This window comes from Juglans regia, chromosome 16 (genome assembly GCF_001411555.2).
Source record: "Juglans regia cultivar Chandler chromosome 16, Walnut 2.0, whole genome shotgun sequence".
Lineage (NCBI taxonomy): Eukaryota > Viridiplantae > Streptophyta > Magnoliopsida > Fagales > Juglandaceae > Juglans > Juglans regia.
The window spans coordinates 926,206-948,488 of record NC_049916.1 but is presented as its reverse complement, the minus strand read 5'-3'; the positions used below and the strand labels follow the sequence as shown (position 1 = coordinate 948,488).

At 36.5% G+C, this 22,283-nt stretch overlaps 1 protein-coding gene and 1 pseudogene across 1 annotated transcript; one reads left to right on the top strand and one right to left on the bottom strand.

Annotated features, from left to right (window-relative positions):
• The first annotated feature begins 1,274 nt into the window (after positions 1-1,274).
• Positions 1,275-8,764, top strand: LOC109014189 (annotated as a pseudogene).
• Positions 8,765-12,784: 4,020 nt separating this feature from the next.
• On the bottom strand, positions 12,785-20,737 carry LOC118344895 (hydroxyproline O-galactosyltransferase HPGT1-like). The gene is made up of 3 exons (XM_035686861.1): positions 20,489-20,737; positions 20,301-20,364; positions 12,785-12,842 (listed from the first exon to the last, which is right to left on the bottom strand). Exons 1-3 carry the CDS (start codon positions 20,599-20,601, stop codon positions 12,795-12,797), a joined length of 225 nt encoding a protein of 74 aa, XP_035542754.1. The 5' UTR covers positions 20,602-20,737; the 3' UTR covers positions 12,785-12,794.
• Positions 20,738-22,283: the final 1,546 nt, after the last annotated feature.

Genomic DNA, 22,283 nt, shown 5'->3' with positions numbered 1-22,283 from the left:
TTTCACAACTATTCAGGCTGTTTCCAAGCTTAGATGCTTGATGTTGAAGCTCAGATTTTTGACTGTACTATTTATTTCTTTCTTTTCTCTTTCCTCAACGCAAGGGGGGGTTTTAGAGAGAGAGACAGAGAGAGAAGAGAGAGAGAATTTGTCGGCGGAAGTGACGATCTTGTTTCGTTGCCGTTAACAGTAGCTTTTGTGCTCGGAGGAAAGAGCTCGGACGCGGAGGCAAATGGATATCAGCTTTGAGTTTGTGATTTTGAATCTCAGTGCTAGATCAAGTCAGAAGAAAGAACAAATAAAATAGAAGCCACGTGGGCTGCATAGTAAATAAATCGTAAACAAATACAAATATAAGTACACGTAATACTACTATTTGTTAAAAAATAAAAATAAAAAACTGCTGGTAACCGTCACGTATATAAGAATTGAGAAAAATTGGTAGTTTCTGATAATCGACAATCGATCCTAATCATTGACATACATGCATGCATGAGAACGTGAAATTGAATGTGTGGATGATGAATGTGAGACTGTCCCTTTCAGGTGACCAGAAACGCATCCTGCTCGCTCGCAAGAGAAATCGAAGTGTGATTCTTGTACTAACCTAAGGCTATCATGGCTAAAAATGAGCGAGCATCAACCTTCCAAGGAAAAAGAGGCGACGGCCGCGACGCTGATCCATGTATTTTCATGAAATGACGACAACCAGAAGAAATCACATGTCCATGTAAAGAGAGACGTGAGCCATGACGACATCCTATACTCCGACCCAACCTCATTAATGTTAGATTCTTTCATTCAAGATTTTTTTTATTAATGAAAAACTCGTTCCCTCTCTCCCTCTTTGCTGGCAGCTGCTCTCTCTATCGTTCTAACTTCTTCCAAACAGGGAGAGGCATACCTCATGACCTCATCCTCCATGTAAGACGAACCCGGATTTCCATAATATTACATGACTGCAACGTCTTGCGTCCATATATGCCAGAAAACAAAAAAATCCCATCCGTATTTGGTTCAATTTTGGGCCGGTGACTTTGGGTTGCGTGAGATCTTGGTTAGTTTGATTTTCCTATTTAAAAAACATAAGATGGATTCTTTTAATCGGCGTTTTATGCATATTGTCGGTTGGTTCAGTTGTTTATGTCATTTTGAATGCCTCCTCTTTATCTGTGATATTTTAAACTCATTCATTGATGGATGGTTTAAGTTTTTTAAATGTCCACGTTTGGCCTCCTTTGGTTAAATTTGTGATCATTAGAATTTGCTATTGTGAGGTTGAATTGGGTTCTTTTGCAGGACATGGTTTGCACCAAAGCTATGTATGATTAACTTGCCAAGAGAGAGAAAAAGCTGTTCTTAACCAATCAAGGTATTTGTTTTCCTCGATGACTCTTTTTTTTTTCAGGTGTTTCACTACGCCATTCTCTGCTATTGCCTTTCACAAGTAGTCGTATGGGATGTCATTTGAGAGTGTCTAAAATTGTGTTTCAAATAGTGCATATTGTCCTTTCTTTTAATTTTTTTCTTTGATTTCCCTTTTTCTAAAAAATCTTCAGTGTATTGTGCTTCTTGTGTATGGTTGGTTGACTGCTTTGACGAATCGATTATGTGGATAATATGTTCTTATTTTCCAAATACAGGAGTTGAACTTGAAGAGCAAAGAGAAAAGGCTTATGGAGTATTCATGGGATATATTCTGTGGGGAGTCTGGTTGTTCAGACAGTGTTGGAAGGCCCTGCAGTTCTATTTTTCAATTTTTGAGCCATTCCTCGTCGTGCATTAATCACATATTCATAATTTGTTTGGATGTCTTGTTATTGGTCATGCTTTTATTGAATATGTTTCAGAAGTCGCCAATGAAAAAAGTTCAAATTCGAGCTCAATTTGAAGGCTTCTCAAATTTGCAGATAGTTTCTTCAATTGTCAATGGTTGTCTTGGATTTGGGTACTCGTGCTTGGGAATTTGGATTTTAGAGGAGAAGTTGAGGAAAACCAAGACTGCTTTGCCTTTCAATTGGTGGATACTAATAACGGTACAGGGGATCACATGGCTGTTGGTGAGTTTAACTGTGAGCCTTCAGGGATATAAGTTTCCAAGAGGACCATTGCGGCTACTGTCCATTCTTGCCTTTTTGTTTGCTGGAATTGTTTGCTCTTTATCTCTGTCTGCTGCCATTTTAAACAAAGAAGTATCCATTAAGGTAGCATTGGATATCCTGTCTTTTCAAGGAGCCATATTGTTGCTGTTCTGTACTTTTAAGGGGTATAAATATGAAACAAGAGATGAGAGCATCAATGAAAGTACCCTGTATATGCCTTTAAATGGTGAAGCCATTGGTATTAGTAAAAGTGATGCTGTTGGCTCCGTCACTCTGTTTGCCAAAGCTGGATTATTCAGTAGAATTTCATTCTGGTGGTTGAATCCATTAATGAAAAAGGGCAGGGAGAAAACACTTGAGGATGAAGATATTCCCAACTTGCGCGAGGCAGATCGAGCAGAAAGTTGCTATTTGGTGTTCTTGGAGCAACTGAACAAACAGAAGCAAAAAGAACCATCTTCTCAACCATCAATCCTGAGGACAATTATTGTTTGTCATTGGAAAGAGATACTAATGTCTGGATTCTTTGCTTTGCTAAAGATTATCACTCTGTCCATAGGTCCTCTACTTTTGAATGCATTCATTTTGGTTGCTGAGGGGAAAGAAAGTTTTAAATATGAAGGTTATGTATTGGCCATAACGCTTTTCTTTTCCAAGAGCATAGAATACATATCACAAAGGCAATGGTACTTCTGAAGCAGACTTATTGGTCTAAAAGTGAGGTCTTTGCTCACAGCTGCCATTTACAAGAAACAGCTGAGGTTATCAAATGCTGCAAGGCTAGTGCATTTAGGAGGGGAGATAATGAACTATGTTACTGTGGATGCTTATAGGATTGGCGAATTCCCATTTTGGTTCCATCAGACTTGGACAACAAGCCTCTAGCTCTGTATTGTTTTAGTAATTATATTTCGTGCAATGGGGCTAGCAACAATCGCAGCTTTGGTGGTGTTAATCCTCACTGTGCTTTGCAATGCTCCACTTGCAAAATTGCAGCATCAGTTTCAAAGTAAGCTTATGGTCGCACAAGATGAGAGATTGAAGGCAAGTACTGAGGCTCTTGTCAACATGAAGGTGTTGAAATTATATGCATGGGAAACCCATTTCAAGAGAGTAATTGAAAATTTAAGGAAGGAAGAGTACAATTGGTTATCAGCGGTGCAAATGCTAAAATCATATAATACCTTTCTTTTTTGGACATCCCCTATTTTAGTCTCTACTGCAACCTTTGGCGCATGTTATTTCCTCAAAGTTCCTCTACATGCAAATAATGTTTTCACTTTTGTAGCAACTTTACGCCTTGTTCAGGATCCCATTACATCTATACCTGATGTTATTGGAGTAGTCATTCAAGCAAAGGTTGCATTTTCACGTATCTTAAAATTCCTTGAGGCACCGGAGCTGCAGAGTGCAAGTGTTCGGACGAAGACCAACGTGGAGACAGTAAACCATACGATCCTTATAAATTCGGCCAATTTCTCATGGGAAGAAAATTTACCAAAGCCTACACTTAGAAACATAAATCTAGAGATCAGACCTGGAGAAAAGGTGGCTATATGTGGAGAAGTTGGCTCCGGAAAATCAACCCTTCTAGCAACAATTCTTGGCGAGGTTCCAAATATTCAAGGAACTGTAAGTTCCTACTGCCCTTTGCTTTTCTTTCTAGCGTTACAATATATTTTTTATTTCTTCGCCAAGTTTTCTCATCTTATGTTTCCCTACATTACCAATTTCCATTAGTGTTAAACACTATAAACAACATAGCGTAAATACATATGCGATCCTATCATGACTTGCAAAATGTCAACATGTACCAACCATGAGTGAAATGGTTACATTTCTTGAATTTACAGATTCAAGTTTATGGGAAGATTGCCTATGTTTCCCAAACGGCATGGATCCAGACAGGAACGATACAGGAGAACATTTTGTTTGGGTCTGACATGGACAGTCAAAAGTACAAAGAAACGCTTGAAAGGTGTTTATTGGTAAAGGACCTCGAGTTGCTTCCATATGGCGATCTCACCGAGATAGGGGAGAGAGGAGTTAATCTCAGTGGTGGACAAAAGCAGCGAATTCAACTTGCTCGTGCCCTTTATCAGAATGCTTATATATATCTTTTGGATGATCCATTCAGTGCTGTTGATGCCCAGACTGCTTCAAGCTTATTCAATGTAATCACATTTTCTATCGCCATGCTATGTCTTCTTAAGTCAATAACTAACTTTTAGTGGAAAGTAACTTAGATCTTGGCAGGAATATGTTAGGGAAGCACTCTCAAGGAAGACAGTTTTACTTGTAACCCATCAAGTTGATTTCCTGCCTGCGTTTCATTCTGTTTTGGTGAGTACACTGTCAACTTAAGTTCCCATCGTCAACATTTGTCATTTTTTTCCTTTGAATTCTTTGTGATATTTGTAATGTTCAAATTTGTTAATTGGATGGGGCCCGATTGAATGACCACATGTTTATGTGCAAACACATCCAAACCGATGATACATTATAACTGAGCAAGATTCATTGATCTACAGTTATGCATGGTGCAGTTGGAATTTAACTGTCATCAGGTCTACATATAATGGATCACCCCTATAAAACCATCTTGATGACTCTGATTGCCCAAAAAACAAGATATGTTACTATAACTTTTTGGTCACTCTGCACATACATTCCAATTGGAGGGAATCCTGACTTTTCTAGATTAAGTTTCCACCAATCAGAAAAACGAGTCACTAAACATGGATAATTTATTGAATTTCACTTTTCTATTTATGCAATTTGTTGTTTATTGATATTATTTCTGGTCAAAATCTGTCAATACATCAATTTAAGAACGTTGATACTGTTGGACAGCTGATGTCAGATGGGGAAGTCCTGCAAGCAGCTCCTTATGATGATTTATTAGCCTCAAGCCAAGAATTTCAGGAGCTTGTCAATGCACACAAAGAGACTGCTGGTTCTAATAGGCTTGCAGATGTTCCTGCTGCCCAGGAACGTGGAACATCTGCTAGAGATATCAGGAAGACATACATAGAGAAGACATTTAAAGGATCTAAAGGTGATCAATTGATTAAGCAAGAAGAAAGATAAATAGGAGACGCATGATTTAAACCTTATATACAATATCTCAATCAGAACAAGGGGTTCTTGTATTTCTCCGTGGCCAATCTCTGTCACCTACTATTCGTGATTAGTCAGATATCACAAAACTCTTGGATGGCTGCTAATGTCGAAAATCCCAATGTCAGCACATTGCAGTTGATCATGGTTTACTTGCTGATTGGATTTTCTATAACACTAGTCTTGCTATGCGATCGATTTCCATGGTTGTTTTGGGTCTTCAATCGTCAAAATCTTTATTTTCACAGCTTCTGTACTCCCTTTTTCGTGCACCCATGTCTTTTTATGACTCCACACCTCTGGGAAGGATACTTAGTCGGGTATACATCTCAACCAGAAAATGTGTTCATAGATTGATTATGATTTCTGAAAGTAACAAGGTGTTGTATCTTTTTGTTATTGTATAGGTCTCATCTAATCTGAGTATTGTTGATCTCGATGTTCCTTTCAGCTTTGCATATGCTGTTGGGGCAACTAGTAATGCTTATGCAAATCTTGGAGTACTGGCTGTTGTTACATGGCAAGTCCTTTTTGTCTCCATACCAATAGTTTATCTAGCAATTCGCTTGCGGGTAACAGCATACTTATATATTTGTAATGCTCAGTGGTCTAAGTTTTCCCTCATACAATATATTTCTTACTCACATTTTAAGGAATCTTTAAACCATAACTTGTGATATGTGATGCTATTATTAAAACTAGTTGTGTACCCACACTATGATGAGCTAGCTCAATAAAAACAAAGGAATATCCTTTGTACATAGGTAATAGATGAATAGATGTAGTGAAGATTAGATCACCTCACTCTTACATCGTGGATGTTTTAGATGATTTTATTATAAGCACTTGAAAGTTGCAATCAATAGCAATGTAATCTGCCAAAGTCAGGATGCCACCATGTAAATTGAATTTTGTTGGGGGCAAATAGTTTGAAATATCTAAGACAATGTTTCGAATCTAAACATAATCTGAGTTACTTAATCTTTTTAGTTTTGTATTTTGCAAGCATTTTTGTGTTACCAACTAATCCATTCATTTCTTCTAGCGCAGCCTTCATGCCTTGCTCTCAAAACAGGAGCAACCTTATTTTCTTGGGGAAATCTTATCTTAATTCTCTTTTATATGAATAGTTAATATAACATTCATGTTATTCTTTTTCTACAGAGATATTATTTTTCCTCTGCAAAAGAGCTGATGTGTATCAATGGCACAACCAAGTCCTTGGTAGCAAATCATCTAGCGGAGTCTGTGGCAGGAGCCATGACTATAAGAGCTTTTGAGGAGGAAGATCGGTTTTTTTGTAAAAAATCTTGACCTAATAGACACAAACGCTAGTCCTTGCTTCGATAGTTTTGCTGCAAATGAGTGGCTGATCCAAAGATTAGAAACAATCAGTGCAATTGTTCTTTCATCTGCTGCACTGTGCATGGTTTTGCTTCCTCCTGGAACTTTTAGCTCCGGTAAGTAGCAGTTTTCCCTTAAGAGTAGTCATTATTGCTTTCTTCTATTGTGTTCTTTTTTTCAATTTTGTCTGAGCAAGCAATCTTCTCGTAATTACAATTCATTTATGGATTTTTCAATTTAGAAATTCACTTTTGAGTCATTTTCAGCCGCAAAATGTTTGTATCAGATTATTTTTATTACGAAGTTTTTTATTAATATAACAACTACTCCTGTTGCAGGGTTTATTAGAATGACAATTTCTTATGGTCTTTCATTAAACATGTCCTTTGTCTTCTCAATACAAAACCAGTGCACTCTTGCGAATTACATCATTTCTGTAGAAAGGGTAAATCAATACATGCATATACCCAATGAGGCCCCTGAAGTAATATAAGGAAGCCGTCCTCCAACTAATTGGCCTTCTTTGGGTAAAGTTGAGATACTTGATTTGCAGGTAAATATTTATTTACTTTTATTGTTAGAATTACAGAAGGTCATCATGCCAAGAGTCTGAGAAATTGAGAATATTGACCTTAAAACAGATAAGATATAGGCCCGATACACCTCTTGTTCTTCGTGGAATCAGTTGCACATTTGAAGGAGGGCAGAAAATAGGTATTGTTAGCAGAACAGGAAGTGGAAAAACTACTCTCATAGGTGCTCTATTTCGTCTAGTGGAGCCAGAAGGAGGGAAGATTATAGTAGATGGCATTGACATTTCTATGATTGGACTTCATGTTCTACGATCGCGTTTTGGAATCATTCCTCAAGATTCTACTCTTTTCAATGGTACTGTGAGATATAATTTGGATCCCTTGTCTCAACATTCTGAGAAGGAAATATGGGAGGTACTTCTTCATGTCTTTTACACCTTTGGTTGTTTCGGTGCCAATAGTAATCAGTAGGTCTGCCTCATTCTTGTTTTGCTTGTTTATCTCATGGGTTGGGAATATTGAACAAGGGGCGATTTTCATTTGAAGGTTCTGGAGAAATGTTAGCTTCAAGAGGTTGTGAAGGAGAAAAAAAAGGGCATAGACTCCGTTGGGAAGGCTCTGACATTTTGACATCTACTTTTGGTTGTGTTCACCAATGACAACTAATTTGTTTTGGAAAAAAAAAAACCTGTTTTTCAGTTTTTGAAGATGGATCAAATTGGAGTCAGGGACAACGACAATTGTTCTGCTTGGGGCGTGCACTTTTAAGGAGAAGTCAGATATTAGTGCTTGATGAGGCAACTGCATCAATTGATAATGCAACAAACATGATTCTACAGAAGACAATTCGGACTGAATTTGTTGATTGTACAGTGATTACGGTGGCCCACAGGATACCAACAGTGATGGATTGCGGAATGGTTCTTTCCATTAGTGATGGTGAGTTACATTAATTACCCTAACCCTCAGCCATAGAATATTTCCTAGGCAGCATCATCGTTTAAGAGAGTTGAATTGACCATTAATTTTTCTTTTAGGGGTGGGGGATGGGGGTGTTGTCCCTTTGATAGTGATTAGTGTATGCCAACTATGTTTCTAATGGTAAATCCTATATTTAACTTAAAAGGGCTTTACAAATTGGCGTGGCAGTGCTATGTGTATAGAATGTCCCAAATTCTTGTGTCCAACAGCTAGTGTATAGAATTAAGGAGGTGATACTAATGTCCATGTAACTAGACAAACGACATCATATTAATATGAAAGTGTTGATAAAGATGTGCAGTGAATTATCAAGTGTTGAAGATTTTTGAAACAAATCCTTCCATTCTATTTCAGGGAAACTAGTGGAGTTTGATGAGCCATGGAAACTAATGAAGAGAGAAGGGTCACTTTTTGGACAGCTTGTCTCGGAATACTTGTCTCATAATCAGTCAACAGAATCGAATTGAATCTACCAGTAATTTCTTATCCAGCCATTTTGCTCGGGCTTGGTAGCAATAAGGTGAAGAGTGAGTATATGTTGGGAAGTAAAATGTATCATAATGCATATAGCAATATAAATGGGGACTAGAGATCAACTAGAAGATCAGGGAGCGAGCCAACGTTCTATGTATCTCTAGCCATATTCAAATGCCACGCTTCCTTTCACTAAAAGGCAATGAATTAATGAGAAACTTGAAAGGAGCTCCACTTCCATGAACTTCATATTTTTCTCAGAACCAGCTATTATTTATCAACAACCCTTGCTTGCAGCCTGATAGCAATCCTGCGCGCACCACTCTTATTCACGATGCAATGAGATGCTATATCAGACATTTGCTAGTTGAAGAGAAGGACGACACAATTGCTCTCTCTCTCTCTATATATGTCTGTGTGTGTGTGGTTTTATCAAAACGAATCCTTTTTATTTTTTATTTTATTTTCTAAGATGCATGGGATAATCTCTTTCGACTTGCACCTTGAGATCATAAAAAAAATAAAATCACGATCATATTTTTATTATCATCCTTTAACGAAACAGTTAAGATTTGACCACCCTAGAGGGTCTGATGGGTAGAATTCTAAAAATGCTACTCACGGTAGAATGGGAAGTGATTCAACCACAAAAAAGATTTCATAAAATAAGTTCACAAATTAATTTGATTTTATGTGATACGTTATATCTGATTTACAATAAAAGTATAAAAATAATTTTAAAATCTGATATGTCATATCAAGTCACATCAATTTATGAGTTTATTTTATAAAAGATTTTTGTGACTAAATTATTTTTTGAGTTAGAAGGAATTAATAATATGGTATTTATTTAGGAGAATTCAGTGTCAAAATGGTGGACATATTTGTTTCTCTGATTTAATAATATGATATATAGAGTTTTCTATTATTTGGGATGGGGGAAGTGAACTTCGGGGGAGAGTGTGGAATCTTCGAACTTTGAAGGGAGAGTTTGGAACACACAAACAAACTTGTGCTGACTTTTTCTTTTGTTATAAGAGTATCTTCATTGGCTTGGCCGAATGAGAATGTCGACAAATCTAAAATAATTTAGATTTTTGTTACAGTGGTTGGACAAAGATGGAGAACTACAATTGATTCACCAAACATAAAATACTAATTTCTCTCTCCAATCAAATATTAAAATATTAGTTTCTCACTCCAAACAAAAATACTATTTAGTTTATAATTAAGAAATTTAGATAGAGTTTTATATAAGTTTAATCAAATATTTTTTGTTAATAGAGAGCAGGTACATAAAATTGATAAATAAACTTGCTTGCTTTTAGAGAGCATTCAGTGCCATCTGGAGGGAGGCTTTTTTGGTGATTGGGGCCTTGACAATTATGTTGGAAAGATTATAAGAAGCAGGTACATACAATTGATACATAAACTTGTTTTCATACATATGTCGATATTTTATGCTATATTGTATTATAAAAGGTTCTTTGAGGATCCCATAACATGTTACACGTGTTTATTATGTGGAGCAAATACATGCTGGCTCTTCCATCTTTCTCTGGAATATTATTATAGTTTCGCTGCTAAGCGGTCGGTTCGATAATAGATGAATAACAACCCTCCAGTTATGTCTTGACACCTCAGCAAATATAGGAAAGTAACGGTAGACTTGTGCGCATGGGATAGATGAATAACAACCCTCCAGTTTCTGCTTCCAGTCATTGCACTTCTGGTCCATCTGCTTCCAGAACACGAACTCGCCTCCACTTCCAACAGCAAATGCCACCAGTCCACCACGTCCACGAGTTCTCCGTCGGCCATTACGCAACCGCAATCAACCGCAACCGAGTTCTCCTCGCCACTGGTTCGTCGCCCACAATTTATTCCACTATGCACTGCCACTGGTCCGTCGCCCACCATAGCATTCACCAACTAACTCATGGCTGAGTCCAGTGGTTTTGGTGTTGCTCAAGTATTTCTCTTACGTTATATGCTTTGGTTGTTCATGGCTGACCATGTGTTTGACAAAATGTTTGAAAGACACATCCGGATCTCAATGGTGATAATCTTTAAGATTTCTTTTCATCTTTTCAAGTCTTGATCTTGCTTGATGGCTAATGAATACATGGTACTGTTTCCAGACTAGCATTGCTAAAATATTGTCCTGTTTCCATGTAAAATTGAAATATGATGAGAACTGGAAGTAGTAGTCAAAAACTGAAAGAAATAGGACCATGTAGTGCATTTGAATTTATTGTGAGATTGCTCTTGGAAGCTAATGTAAGATCTGGGTTGTAAGCTAATGGTTTGTGAGAAGTTGTGCGAAATGGCTAGGGTTTGCTCTGTGAGAGGTTGTGCGAAATGGGAGGAGGCAAAATAAAGAGAGGAGGTCCTACGAAATGGGAAGGATCTTCAGGAAAGTGAGGAGGAAAAACAAATGAGAAAAAAGCAATCTCTTTGCTTCCACACAATAGTTTCCATAGAAGTCTACAGGTCACAATGTTATTCATGGGCTGTTATTTGCTTAAAACAGCCCGACTGGTCTGCAGGTTAACTCATATTATTATTCGTTCAAGAGACATATTCTTATGTCATCTGACCTTTTACAAAATACTGAAAAAAGGACAAAATGGTTTCAAAGTTCCAATAGTGAGTCCAGCTTCCTCACTTTGTACAGGATGCTCTTTGCAAGAGATAGGCCATGTATGTATATTACCATTTTTTTATAGTTAAGAATTTGTGTATATTAACATTAATAAGGACATGTTTAGATTATTAATATGATCCTTGGAAATGGTGGATCTCAAATACTTGCCTAATTGTATAGTTCTCTAAAAATGACTCACTTTTAGCATCTTGATTTCCTTCTACAATATATAAATAGAAGTAATTAATTGTCACTGAGATGACAGAATATGAAGAGGGATAAAGTAATATTTGAATAACAAAATTTCAGGTATTGTCACACACTAGGAAATATTGTTCACAAAATTTAGGGGTGTTCATCCGGGTTCCGACCCGGGAACCCGGGTATACCCGGATCGGAACCTGAGTGAATCCAGGTTCTGGGTTGTACCCGGGTTTACTATTATTATTTTGTAAAAGCCTTTATTTTATTAAAAAATTTTGTGTTCTAAAAGCTCAATTAGCAAAACACAAAATTTCAAACCATAATTATTTTTTATTCAAAAGCCTTTATTTTTTTTAAAGAAGTCAAGTTTAGGGCTGTAAATGAATCAGTCTACTCGATAGCCCACTCGGTTAAATTCGAATCAAACTCGACTCGTGAAAAAAAAAGCTTGTTCGTTAAAACAGATACCCGCTCGAATTGTAAATGACACATACCCAAAACTCGACTAAGGCTCGTTAAGGCTCGCTCGTTTATGCTCGAGTCAACTCGTTAGCCCGACTCAATTAAAATTCATTCATATATTGATAAATATATACATACACATATGTATATACACACACATATATATTTAGTAACTAATAATATAAGCGTATCACTTTTATAATTAAATATATAATATGTAACCTAATTACTTATGTCTATATAGTGAATATATACTTCATAGGTATATTTTATAATTTGTATAATAATTAGTAGGTAAAATTTAATAATTTTATATACTAGTATATGAGAACCATATATGAAATAGATATATAATATCATATTAAGTGTATGTATTAATAATATATGTATGCATATAATATATTGTTATTTTGGATAAATATAAACTAGTTAGATATTAATTATTTATAAATTTTATAATTCAATAGAGGTTCTACTTGTTAGTTGTATAAATTCAATATTAGATTTTTATTTATTTATTTATTTTATTAATTATTAAATCTTATTAAAAAAAATACATAGTTCGAGTCAAGCCAAGCTTGACTCGAACTCGTTTGTGGAATGAGCTCGAACTCGAGCTCGAGCTCGAGTTGAGCGTTTAGCTTATCGAGCCGAGCTCGAACGAAAAATAAAAAAAAAATCTAGAGCTCGGGCTCGAGTATTTTGAGTCGAGCCGAGCTCGGCAAGCCAAAGACCGACTCGGCTCGGCTCGATTACAACCCTAGTCAAGTTGGAACGCATAATGTGTTCTAAATGCATAAATTCATCCATGCATGCATCACAATACAATCCATTACATATTACATTATTTGATATTTATACATTACATTGCAATATAAAAAATTACAATGTATGAATTGCAAAATCAGTAACATGTCCATCAATGATTTAATCTCCACACCAAATAACAACTTCAAGTAATTTGACTGAGAGATCCTGCAAAACACACAGTTTTGAACAATGATTATATACAAGGATTACAACAAATTCCACTTAATAAATTAAAGATTGATTTGTTTTTTCAAATACAACCACACTAACAAATATTTTGTAGAGTTTTCATTCAAATACATATCCACAGCCACTTCTCTTAGCAAAATTAATAAACAAGTACATAAAACATAGTAGTAATCAACTATCAAAAAGCTATACAATCTCTCTGTCCTCACTTGCTTAACAATATGAATATCAAAATGCTTAATACAATAGTACTTGTGCTAATACATTCTTAACTTTGTTTTCATTGAAGCATGCAACAAAAACCTGACTGATGCACACCCTCTTTGTTTCATTGAAGAATGCAATTTCAAACCTTTTTTTTCAAGTATTTTTATACAAACTATAGTTCAAGTAGTTGGTGCAGTACCATGACCCTGAAGAAATTGTTGTTGAGGGAGGTAGGCTAGGGTTTCTTCATCGGCATTGAGGGAGGGAGGCTAGCGATTCTTCATTGACACAGAGGTAGGCAGGCTAGGGTTTCTTCAGATTGAGTGTGTGTGTGTGTGAGAGAGAGAGAGAGAGAGAGAGAGAGAGAGAGAGAGAGTACCGGAACAACGACCTCGAGGCAAATGTCTACGGTGACAGAGATGCGACGACGGCGAAGGAGATGCGGCAACGGAGTCACGATGGCGGCAACTAGGGACCTAGGGTTTATGCTTCTACCGCAGCGCAATGAGAGAGAGAGAGTGAGAGACTAGAGAGAGAGAGAGAAGTGAGTCGGGGGGCAATCATAGATTCACATAGGTTTTTTTTTAAAAGACCCGGGTACCGAGTTTAAACCCGATACCCTGGTCCCTAACCTGTACCCAGACCGTGTTGGTCTGGGTTTTACAATCTGGGTTCCAGATCTGTTTTGATCCGGGCCAGAACCAAAATCCAGTTTTACGGGTTCTGGACCGGGCCTGGAAAAAAACCCGGCACGGATGAACAGTGCTAATAAAATCTACACAAAAATGGATTTGTTGTTGTTTGCCGATGAGGATGAATCCCCCAATACTTTACTCAACAGTCAGGACAACAATCAATCATGGGGGGAGAAATAAGACAGAGATGAATTTGGCGAAGATAAAAGAAACAATGAACCAGTGTCAACAGAAGTGGAGTCCCTTCAACTGCCAGAGAACGACAATGGAAGCCCGCAAGGGATCATTAAACAGACGGAGCATGCTTGCAGATTGTTGAAAGCTCAGGAGAGAAGGGAGAGGGCTCGGAGGTTTGCATCTTTCACAAGTTGGATGCTTGATTTGCAGACGTACATGATATATCGTTCGGATTACTCGCATGCATTTGTACAACTTACATATTAAATAAAGCATAAACATTCCACCGTTAACAATCCAATCTATTTTTTTAAGTTAGTGCAAAATCGAATCTATGTTAATGCCATTACTCATTCAAACCATTTCGAGAACTCATGTTCTTGTCTTTGATCTATATCATTTACTCTCAGTTCTTTGAGCACGTTAATATGATCACTGAAATTAAAAATTATCAATAATAAGTAAATTCGTATAATTGTTTAATAAGTAAATTTAATGATTATTAACAATTAATTTGAACTTACTTCAAGTGGCTCTCTATCTAGGACAATTGTTTAGCACATACCACTGAACTTTCTCGAAATCCCTTTTACGCAAATCATATCCACGCTGAGCACCAAGTGGACATACTTGTTGGTAAAATACAGAAGATCCATTCCGTTATCTTGCTTGGTTAACGTGAAAGTTTCTTTCCAGCCAATCAAATCTTGTGTTAACGTTGTAGAAGTATTTGGAATAGAATTCATACTGCTCATCATTAATATATGTTTCTGCAATTGATCCATCTGGACGAAACTTGTTACCCACTATGCGTTTTAACTTTCTAAAAAACCGTTCAATGGGATACATCCATCTATACTGGACTGGTCCTACAACTCGAGCCTCACGTGGCAAATGAACAGCTAAGTGAACCATGTTGTCGAAAAATGACGGTGGGTAAATACTCTCCAACTTACATAATATTATATCAATTTCTCGTTTCATACGATCTAAAACTTCTACATTCAACGTTCTAGCACATATATCTTTAAAAAATGAACCTAACTCAATTAACGCAACCTGCACATCTCTCGTCAGGAACTCACGGATACCAACATGCAAGATACATTGTAATAATACATGACAATGATGACTTTTTAGTCCAGTCATTTGTTCGCACACACCTTGTTAGATTCGAGGCATACTAGTCCGGTAATTTAATCTTCTGCAACCACTCACAAAATGTAGCTCTGTCGCTCATTGACAATGTATACAACCCAATTGGCATGTAGACAGACGAACCACTTTGATGCAAATGCATTTAAGGTCTGATTCCCATCTGCTTTAGATCTTTTCATGAGTTTATATTATCCCTCGTTTTACCTTCAATTTACATAAATGTTCCTAACACGGACTCGCATATACTTTTCTCAATATGCATAACATCGAGACTATGCATCAATTTTAACATCGACAAGTAGGGGAGTTCAAAAAATATACTCTTCTTATGTTTATTATTTTTAAGTATTTATTAAAATTTAATTTTATTATTTTTTAAGTTAGTCATCATAGTTTTCAATTGATTATCTTTTAACCATTAATATGAGTTTAAGTATTAATAATTCTTATGTTTTTTATTTTTAAGCAAAATAAGTGTGCAACCTTCTTTGAAAGATGATAGAAGGAATGATTGTGTGAAGAAAATGGAAGATTTTGGAGAGAAAACGAGAAGAGAGCAAAATGAGGGATTGACAACTTGTGAAAATATTTTAAGTTCTCACTTACCGTTTGAATGAAAATAATTGGCTGTCGAACACGAAAAATTTTCAGTGCGCAAGTTTTCCTGCTTGCGTGAAAAATACATTTGGTCTAAAAACCTTCCTGCCAGGTTTTGCCAACAAATCTTTTCCGTTCGAACAACAAAATTTCTGGTTCAAATGGTTTTGAACGGTTTAAAATATGTAGATATGTACAATTGATAATGCAATAGACATGATTCTACAGAAGACAATTCGGACTGAATTTTCTGATTGTACAGTGATTACGGTGGCCCACAGGATACCAACAGTGATGGATTGCGGCATGGTTCTTTCCATCAGTGATGGTGAGTTACATTAATTACCCTAACCCTCATCCATAGAGTATTTCCTAGGCATCATCATCGTTTAAGACAGTTGAACTGACTATTAATTTTTCTTTTAGGAGTGGGGGATGGAGGTGTTGTCCCTTTGATAGTAATTAGTGTATGCCAACTATGTTTCTAATGGTAAATCCTATATTTAACTTGAAAGGGCCTTTCAAATTGCCATGGCAGTCCTATGTGGCACTGCCATGCCATGCAATGACCTGATGTGGGTTCCATGTCAGCTTCAAAAAATAGAAAATAATGATAAGCCACAAAACTGAAAAATAAGAAAAAACATGGGAAAATAGGTGTTATGTCTGGTCATTACGTGGCATGGCAATGCCACATAGGATTGCCACCTAGGACTGCCACGCCAATTTGTGGTCATAGGGTGTGGATCTATCCACCCCCTAGGGCGATTGGCCCTCACCCCCAGAAGAAGTGGTCTGCCCACATGGACTGATGGGGGTGGCCAAACACCCAAGTTTTGTTTTAAATTATTATTTTTATTTAGTTTTTTAAAGCTAACAAATATAATACCCATTTCAGTTTATTTGCTGACATGCACTGCCACATAGGACTATCATATCAGTTTGTATGACCATTGTGGTAAAAGATTAGTATGTCTCAAATTCTTGGGTCCAACAGCTAGTGTATAGAATTAAGGAGGTGATACTAATGTCCATGTAACTAGACAAATGACATCATATAAATATGAAAATGTTGATAGAGATGTGCACTGAATTATCAAGTGTTGAAGATTTTTGAAAGAAATCGTTGCATTCTATTTCAGGGAAACTAGTGGAGTTTGATGAGCCAACAAAACTAATGAAGAGAGAAGGGTCACTTTTTGGGCTCCTTGTGTCAGAATACTGGTCTCATAATCAGTCAACAGAACCGAATTGAATCTACTAGTAATTTCTTATCCAGCCAATAAGGTGAAGAGTGAGTATATGTTGGAAAGTAAAATGTATCATAATGCATATAGCAATATAAATGGGGACTAGAGATCAACCAGAAGATCAGGGAGCGAGCCAACGTTCTATGTATCTCTAGCCATATTCAAATGCCACGTTTCCTTTCACTGAAAGGCAATGAATTAATGAGAAACTTGAAAGGAGCTCCACTTCCATGAACTTCATATTTTTCTCAGAACCAGCTATTATTTATCAACAACCCTTGCTTGCAGCCTAATATCAATCCTGCACCACTCTTATCCACGACGCAATTAGATGCTATATCAGACATTTTGCTATTTGAAGAGAAGGACGACGCAAATGCTCTCTCTCTCTCTCTCTCTATATATATATATATATATATGTCTGTGTGTGTGTAGTTTTATCAAAACGAGTCATTTTTTTTTCTAAGATGCACGGGAAAATCTCTCTCGACTTTATTATCATAAGAAAAATATAATCACGATCATATTTTTATTATCATCCTATATATATATATATTTTGGTTTTTAAAATAATGACATTTTTAACGAAACATTTAAGATTTGACCACCCTAGAGGGTCTAATGGGTTGAATTCTAAAAATGCTACTCACGGTAGAATGAGAAGTGATATAACTACAAAAAGATTTCATAAAAATAAGTTCACTAATTGATTTGACTTTATGTGATACGTTAGATCTGATTTACAATAAAAGTATAAAAATAATTTTAAAATCTGACATATCATATATGCGGGTATTACCCCTAGTCCAAACATCGTTCAATTGCCATCTCAGCAAAAGCAAAGACATTGTTTCCCTGCCTCCTCTGTCTTTTCCACTTTTTTCTTTCCTTGTTCTTGTGCCTTGCTAATTAATGCTCCCCAACTCACTCCCTTGGCTCTCGGCGCATGTTAGCACTCTGTCTCTCACCGGTTTTCTCCGCCTCGCCTTTCCCAATTCCTCCATAGATTTGTCTGTCCGTGTCTCTCTACTTCTTGAATGGCACCACAACCTAAAGATCCAATCACAGACTACTCCCAAACCCAGCGTATACTCCTTATTGAGTCCAAAGTAAGATTGCTCATGAATCGTTTGATTGAGCAATACCATGAGTTTTATGGGCTAGGTAGTGGAAGATCAAATATAGCCCATAGAAGTTCCTCAAGTATTATTGTTGATGACCTGGACTGTGAAGATTTTGATACAGCTATAGAGCAATATCTTGAGAAGCAAAACAGTTCAGTACTTAGCTCGGACATGGATAGGTATTTGTCGGATGTGATTGAACCAAAAATACCCGAGTTTGATATTTTGGATTGGTGGAAGAAGAACTCATTTAGATATCCCATCCTTGCGGAGATCGCACGTGATGTATTAGGCATCCCTATTTCCACCATCGCATCCGAGTCCGCATTCAGCACCGGTGGACGTGTAATAGATCCATACCGAAGCTCATTAGCTCCGGAGACTGTCCAAGCACTAATTTGCACGCAAAATTGGTTGACTTGTGAACCACTTAGTTCTTGGGAGGTTGATGAGCATGTAAAACGCGTTGACATCGAAGGTAAACACTTTGATTTGTTAAGTTTGATTTTTTATTATTAATTTATCCATTTAACTTAACCTTTACATTTTTTTCTGCTTAAGGTAACCCTCTTCCTTCAACTTCGGCAACTTAAGCAACTCCAACTTCAGCTTAATATGCTTGTGATGTTGGAAGTCAGAGAAGGATGACTATTACAAAGAGGTGAGGTAGTGAACTTTTAATGGATTTGTTGAGCTTGAGTTGAATGTAATGGTACTCCCACATATTGATTTGTTGGCAGAACTGTCTAGTGTGGATTTATTGTTGGCGGATCTCAAAGCCTTGGAGGCATATGCTGGGTATTGCTGACTATTTCAGTTGCCGACCTCATATAGTAGCCTTTCGACTTCTCGAGGTAGTTTTTTTTCAGTGCCTTCTTGACATAGTTGACCATTTATGTTGGCCATTTCTGGATTGTTGAATCAGTTGAATCAGTTATAGACATGATCTTTATTGCTGAAAATTAATACTTTTTTTGTATTTTTCTGGATTATAACTTCAGCGTGAATACATAAGCTATTTCTTTCATGTTTGCCTATGGTCTCAGTGCTGCTGCAAGGTCAGTTGGTAGAATAACTTCTTCCAAGTTGATCTCAGTCTTTCTTGGCTCTCCATTTCCCCATTTTGTACTAGACAAAGGTAATTAAACTTTAAACTTAATGTGATTGACAGCACAAGGGTGTCAAATGAGTTGGGGGCAGGTAATCCAACCAGGGCTAAGAAAGCCATGGAAGTGACTCTCAAGCTCTCTATCCTTCTTGCCATCACAATTGTTTTGGTCCTTGCACTTGGGCACAATTTGTGGGCTGGTTTGTTCAGTAGCAGCACTACAATCATCAAGGAATTTGCTGCAATGACACCTCTGCTTGCCATTTCAATATTCTTAGATGCAGTGCAGGGTGTCATATCAGGTCTTGGATCATACAATTTTCAACTTGAACACTCCCATCTCTCCCAACTCCTAAAAATATATTTACTTCATTAGTTTCAATATATGCTCATGACTTCGATATTGCAGGGTGTTTAGGTTGTTCAATCCAGTGTGTTGCCTGAGATCACATTTCCCCAGCTGGAAGCATCCACAAAGACAGTCTTGCTGCGAAATACCTTCTTGAGCGTGGGAACTTTTGACACATTTTCTAAGTGAGAAATTCTAATCATCTGAAATAATCACCAGTGATTTGAAGTAATTTTTTTACAGTTCATGGCTGCTGCCCTTAATTAATAATGATGATCTCCAAATGTACTATTGGATTTATGCTTTTGGTTGGTGTCTATTTCAGAGGTACAAGGCTGCTGGGCAGGACACCATTATACTGGCTGGTGCTGAATATGGAGTGGAAGCTCTAGGGACTGGGCTGCCAAAGGTCCAATATAAATATGTCCTGGTAGTCGGTTGTCCTCACATACCAATAGTATATAACAGGGAGTTAAGGCAGTGATTGCCAATTTAAGCAGTGTTATAACAGGTTATAACAGTGGTTGTCCAATGTTATTTAATTTTTTTTTATAAATTAATTTTAGAAAGTGTTTAAATTATATTTTTTTTTAAAAATATGGACAATTTAAGCATGGTATTAGAATTTGTTTTAAAAAAACCTGCTATAAATTTGCCTTTAAAAAAAAAAAAAAAACGGATTCCGAAAATTTAAAAATAAATAAATAAATAAACAGGAGGCAAAAAAATCACAAAGAACATAAATTCAAGCATAAGAAGGAATACCCACCAGCCCAGTTATCCTATCAAGTTCTTTTATCAAATATACCCGGCATTCCGCATCCTGCCATAGCCTATACATCACCCCAGGAAAAATAAAAGAAAAGCGTAAATTCGTATGAAACTGGCTGAAAAAAGAATAAGCAATTAAATTACAAGTCGAATTAGGAAAAAAATGCGACTTTGAAGAGAGCTAACCGGCCAGCGACATAGATGGTAGAGAAGGTGGCAAACATGAAGAGCAAGAGAGTCGGGATTCGAGACCGATAAGTCATACCCGAAAGCCTGGTACTTGATCCCCTACTCTGCATTTTTTTTCTGGGCAGTTTAGCAAAGTTATAATTCTGTATCTGATCCACACGCCGAGCGATGAAAAGGTTGCAGATTTTCGATCAGTTTCTGAAGGGAGTGAAGTGCACTTGCTGTGAAGCAGATCCACCCCCTGATCTTGGCCCCCTTGGATGGAGTAATCATATATTATAATTAAAAAAGCACTTGCTGTCTAAGTTTATGGATAAGATCTCACCAATATTTTTAATTAAAAAAGAACTACTATTTTTTAATATTCTAAATTATGAAAGTTGACAATTTATACTATAAACTTCTGTATTTTACATCCTTGGTCAAGGCTTTGTCATTAAGATTGTGTCTTTTTATTGATAAAATCTAATCATAGTTTAAAGTGTAAATTAAAAACTTTAGAGATGTATATATATATTCAAAATAAAATGGTATTCAAAAATATAAAAAGATGAAGAAATTCTAAGTTCAAATTATTCCTTTTTATGTTTTTATTATTATTATTTTTTTTAATAAAGCCACTGGACACATTTATTTTATGTTCTATTTTTTGGGTTGTGGATACCATTTGGACTTCAAAACCAGCCCAGTTTTATCACACAAAAGCAAGAGCCCACCCAAAGTTTTCTGCCCCATTTATCCGGCATAAGAGAGAGAGCATTTTTAGCCCCATAATTCCCATTGATGGGTTATTTATTACTGAAATGATGGGTTCAGATTGGGCCGAAGGATCATTCAGCACTGCATTTAGCCAACTGGTACACAAAAACAAATGGATTTAGCAATTTTTACACATTAAAAGTGGAGTACACACCTACATCTAAGTTTCAACAGTTTCCGATTTGAGGAGGAGAAACTATAAGCACGGGGGATGCATGGGGCTTATATAATATATATATATATATATTTATATATATATGATAGAGCCATGCATGCAGGTCATTTTATCGGAATTCCTTGAAGCAATAAAATCGAAAGTCAATATGCATGCATAGCAACAAACTTTAAAGATTAATGTTGCCATAATAAGTGATCACAAAATTATTATTTGTTAAAAAAATAACACTGATTCGGCCGTTTATATAATACTATATACACACCATATTCTGCCCGCATGGCTTCTATATATTGAAGTTAGTCTGCACATGAGAGCTAGAGTTCATTAATGGCCAGGGAGGTTCGAGTAGCGATGCCAATCGATCTATCGATAGATGATCATCATGTCAAAGCTGGCAGCTACGATAGCTGCAAGTTTGGGATCCAATAGTTTCATGTCGGCTTCTGCATCAAACATTCTCAATAGGGGTGTCAATTCGTTAACGGATTGTATTTGTGTCGTATCAAGATATGTATGTTATACTATATAAGTCAACTCTAATCCGATCCGTTAAATTTATCTTGTCATAATCTCAAACCCTAACACGACCTCATTAACATAATGGGTCGAGTCGTGTCAACCAATTTTAACCCGTTAGTGAATATTACGAAATAGGTTAACATAACCCTACCCGTTTATATTAAGAAAAATTTTATTCATCATCCGCACATACCACACACTATACTTTTTTTTTATTTTTTTTCTACTACCAAATGTGTGGTATATGAATAATGAATAGAAGAATTCAACAAATTTAAGAAGTATAAAATTAAATATAATTAATAATTAAAAAAATTAAAAAAAATAAATAAATAA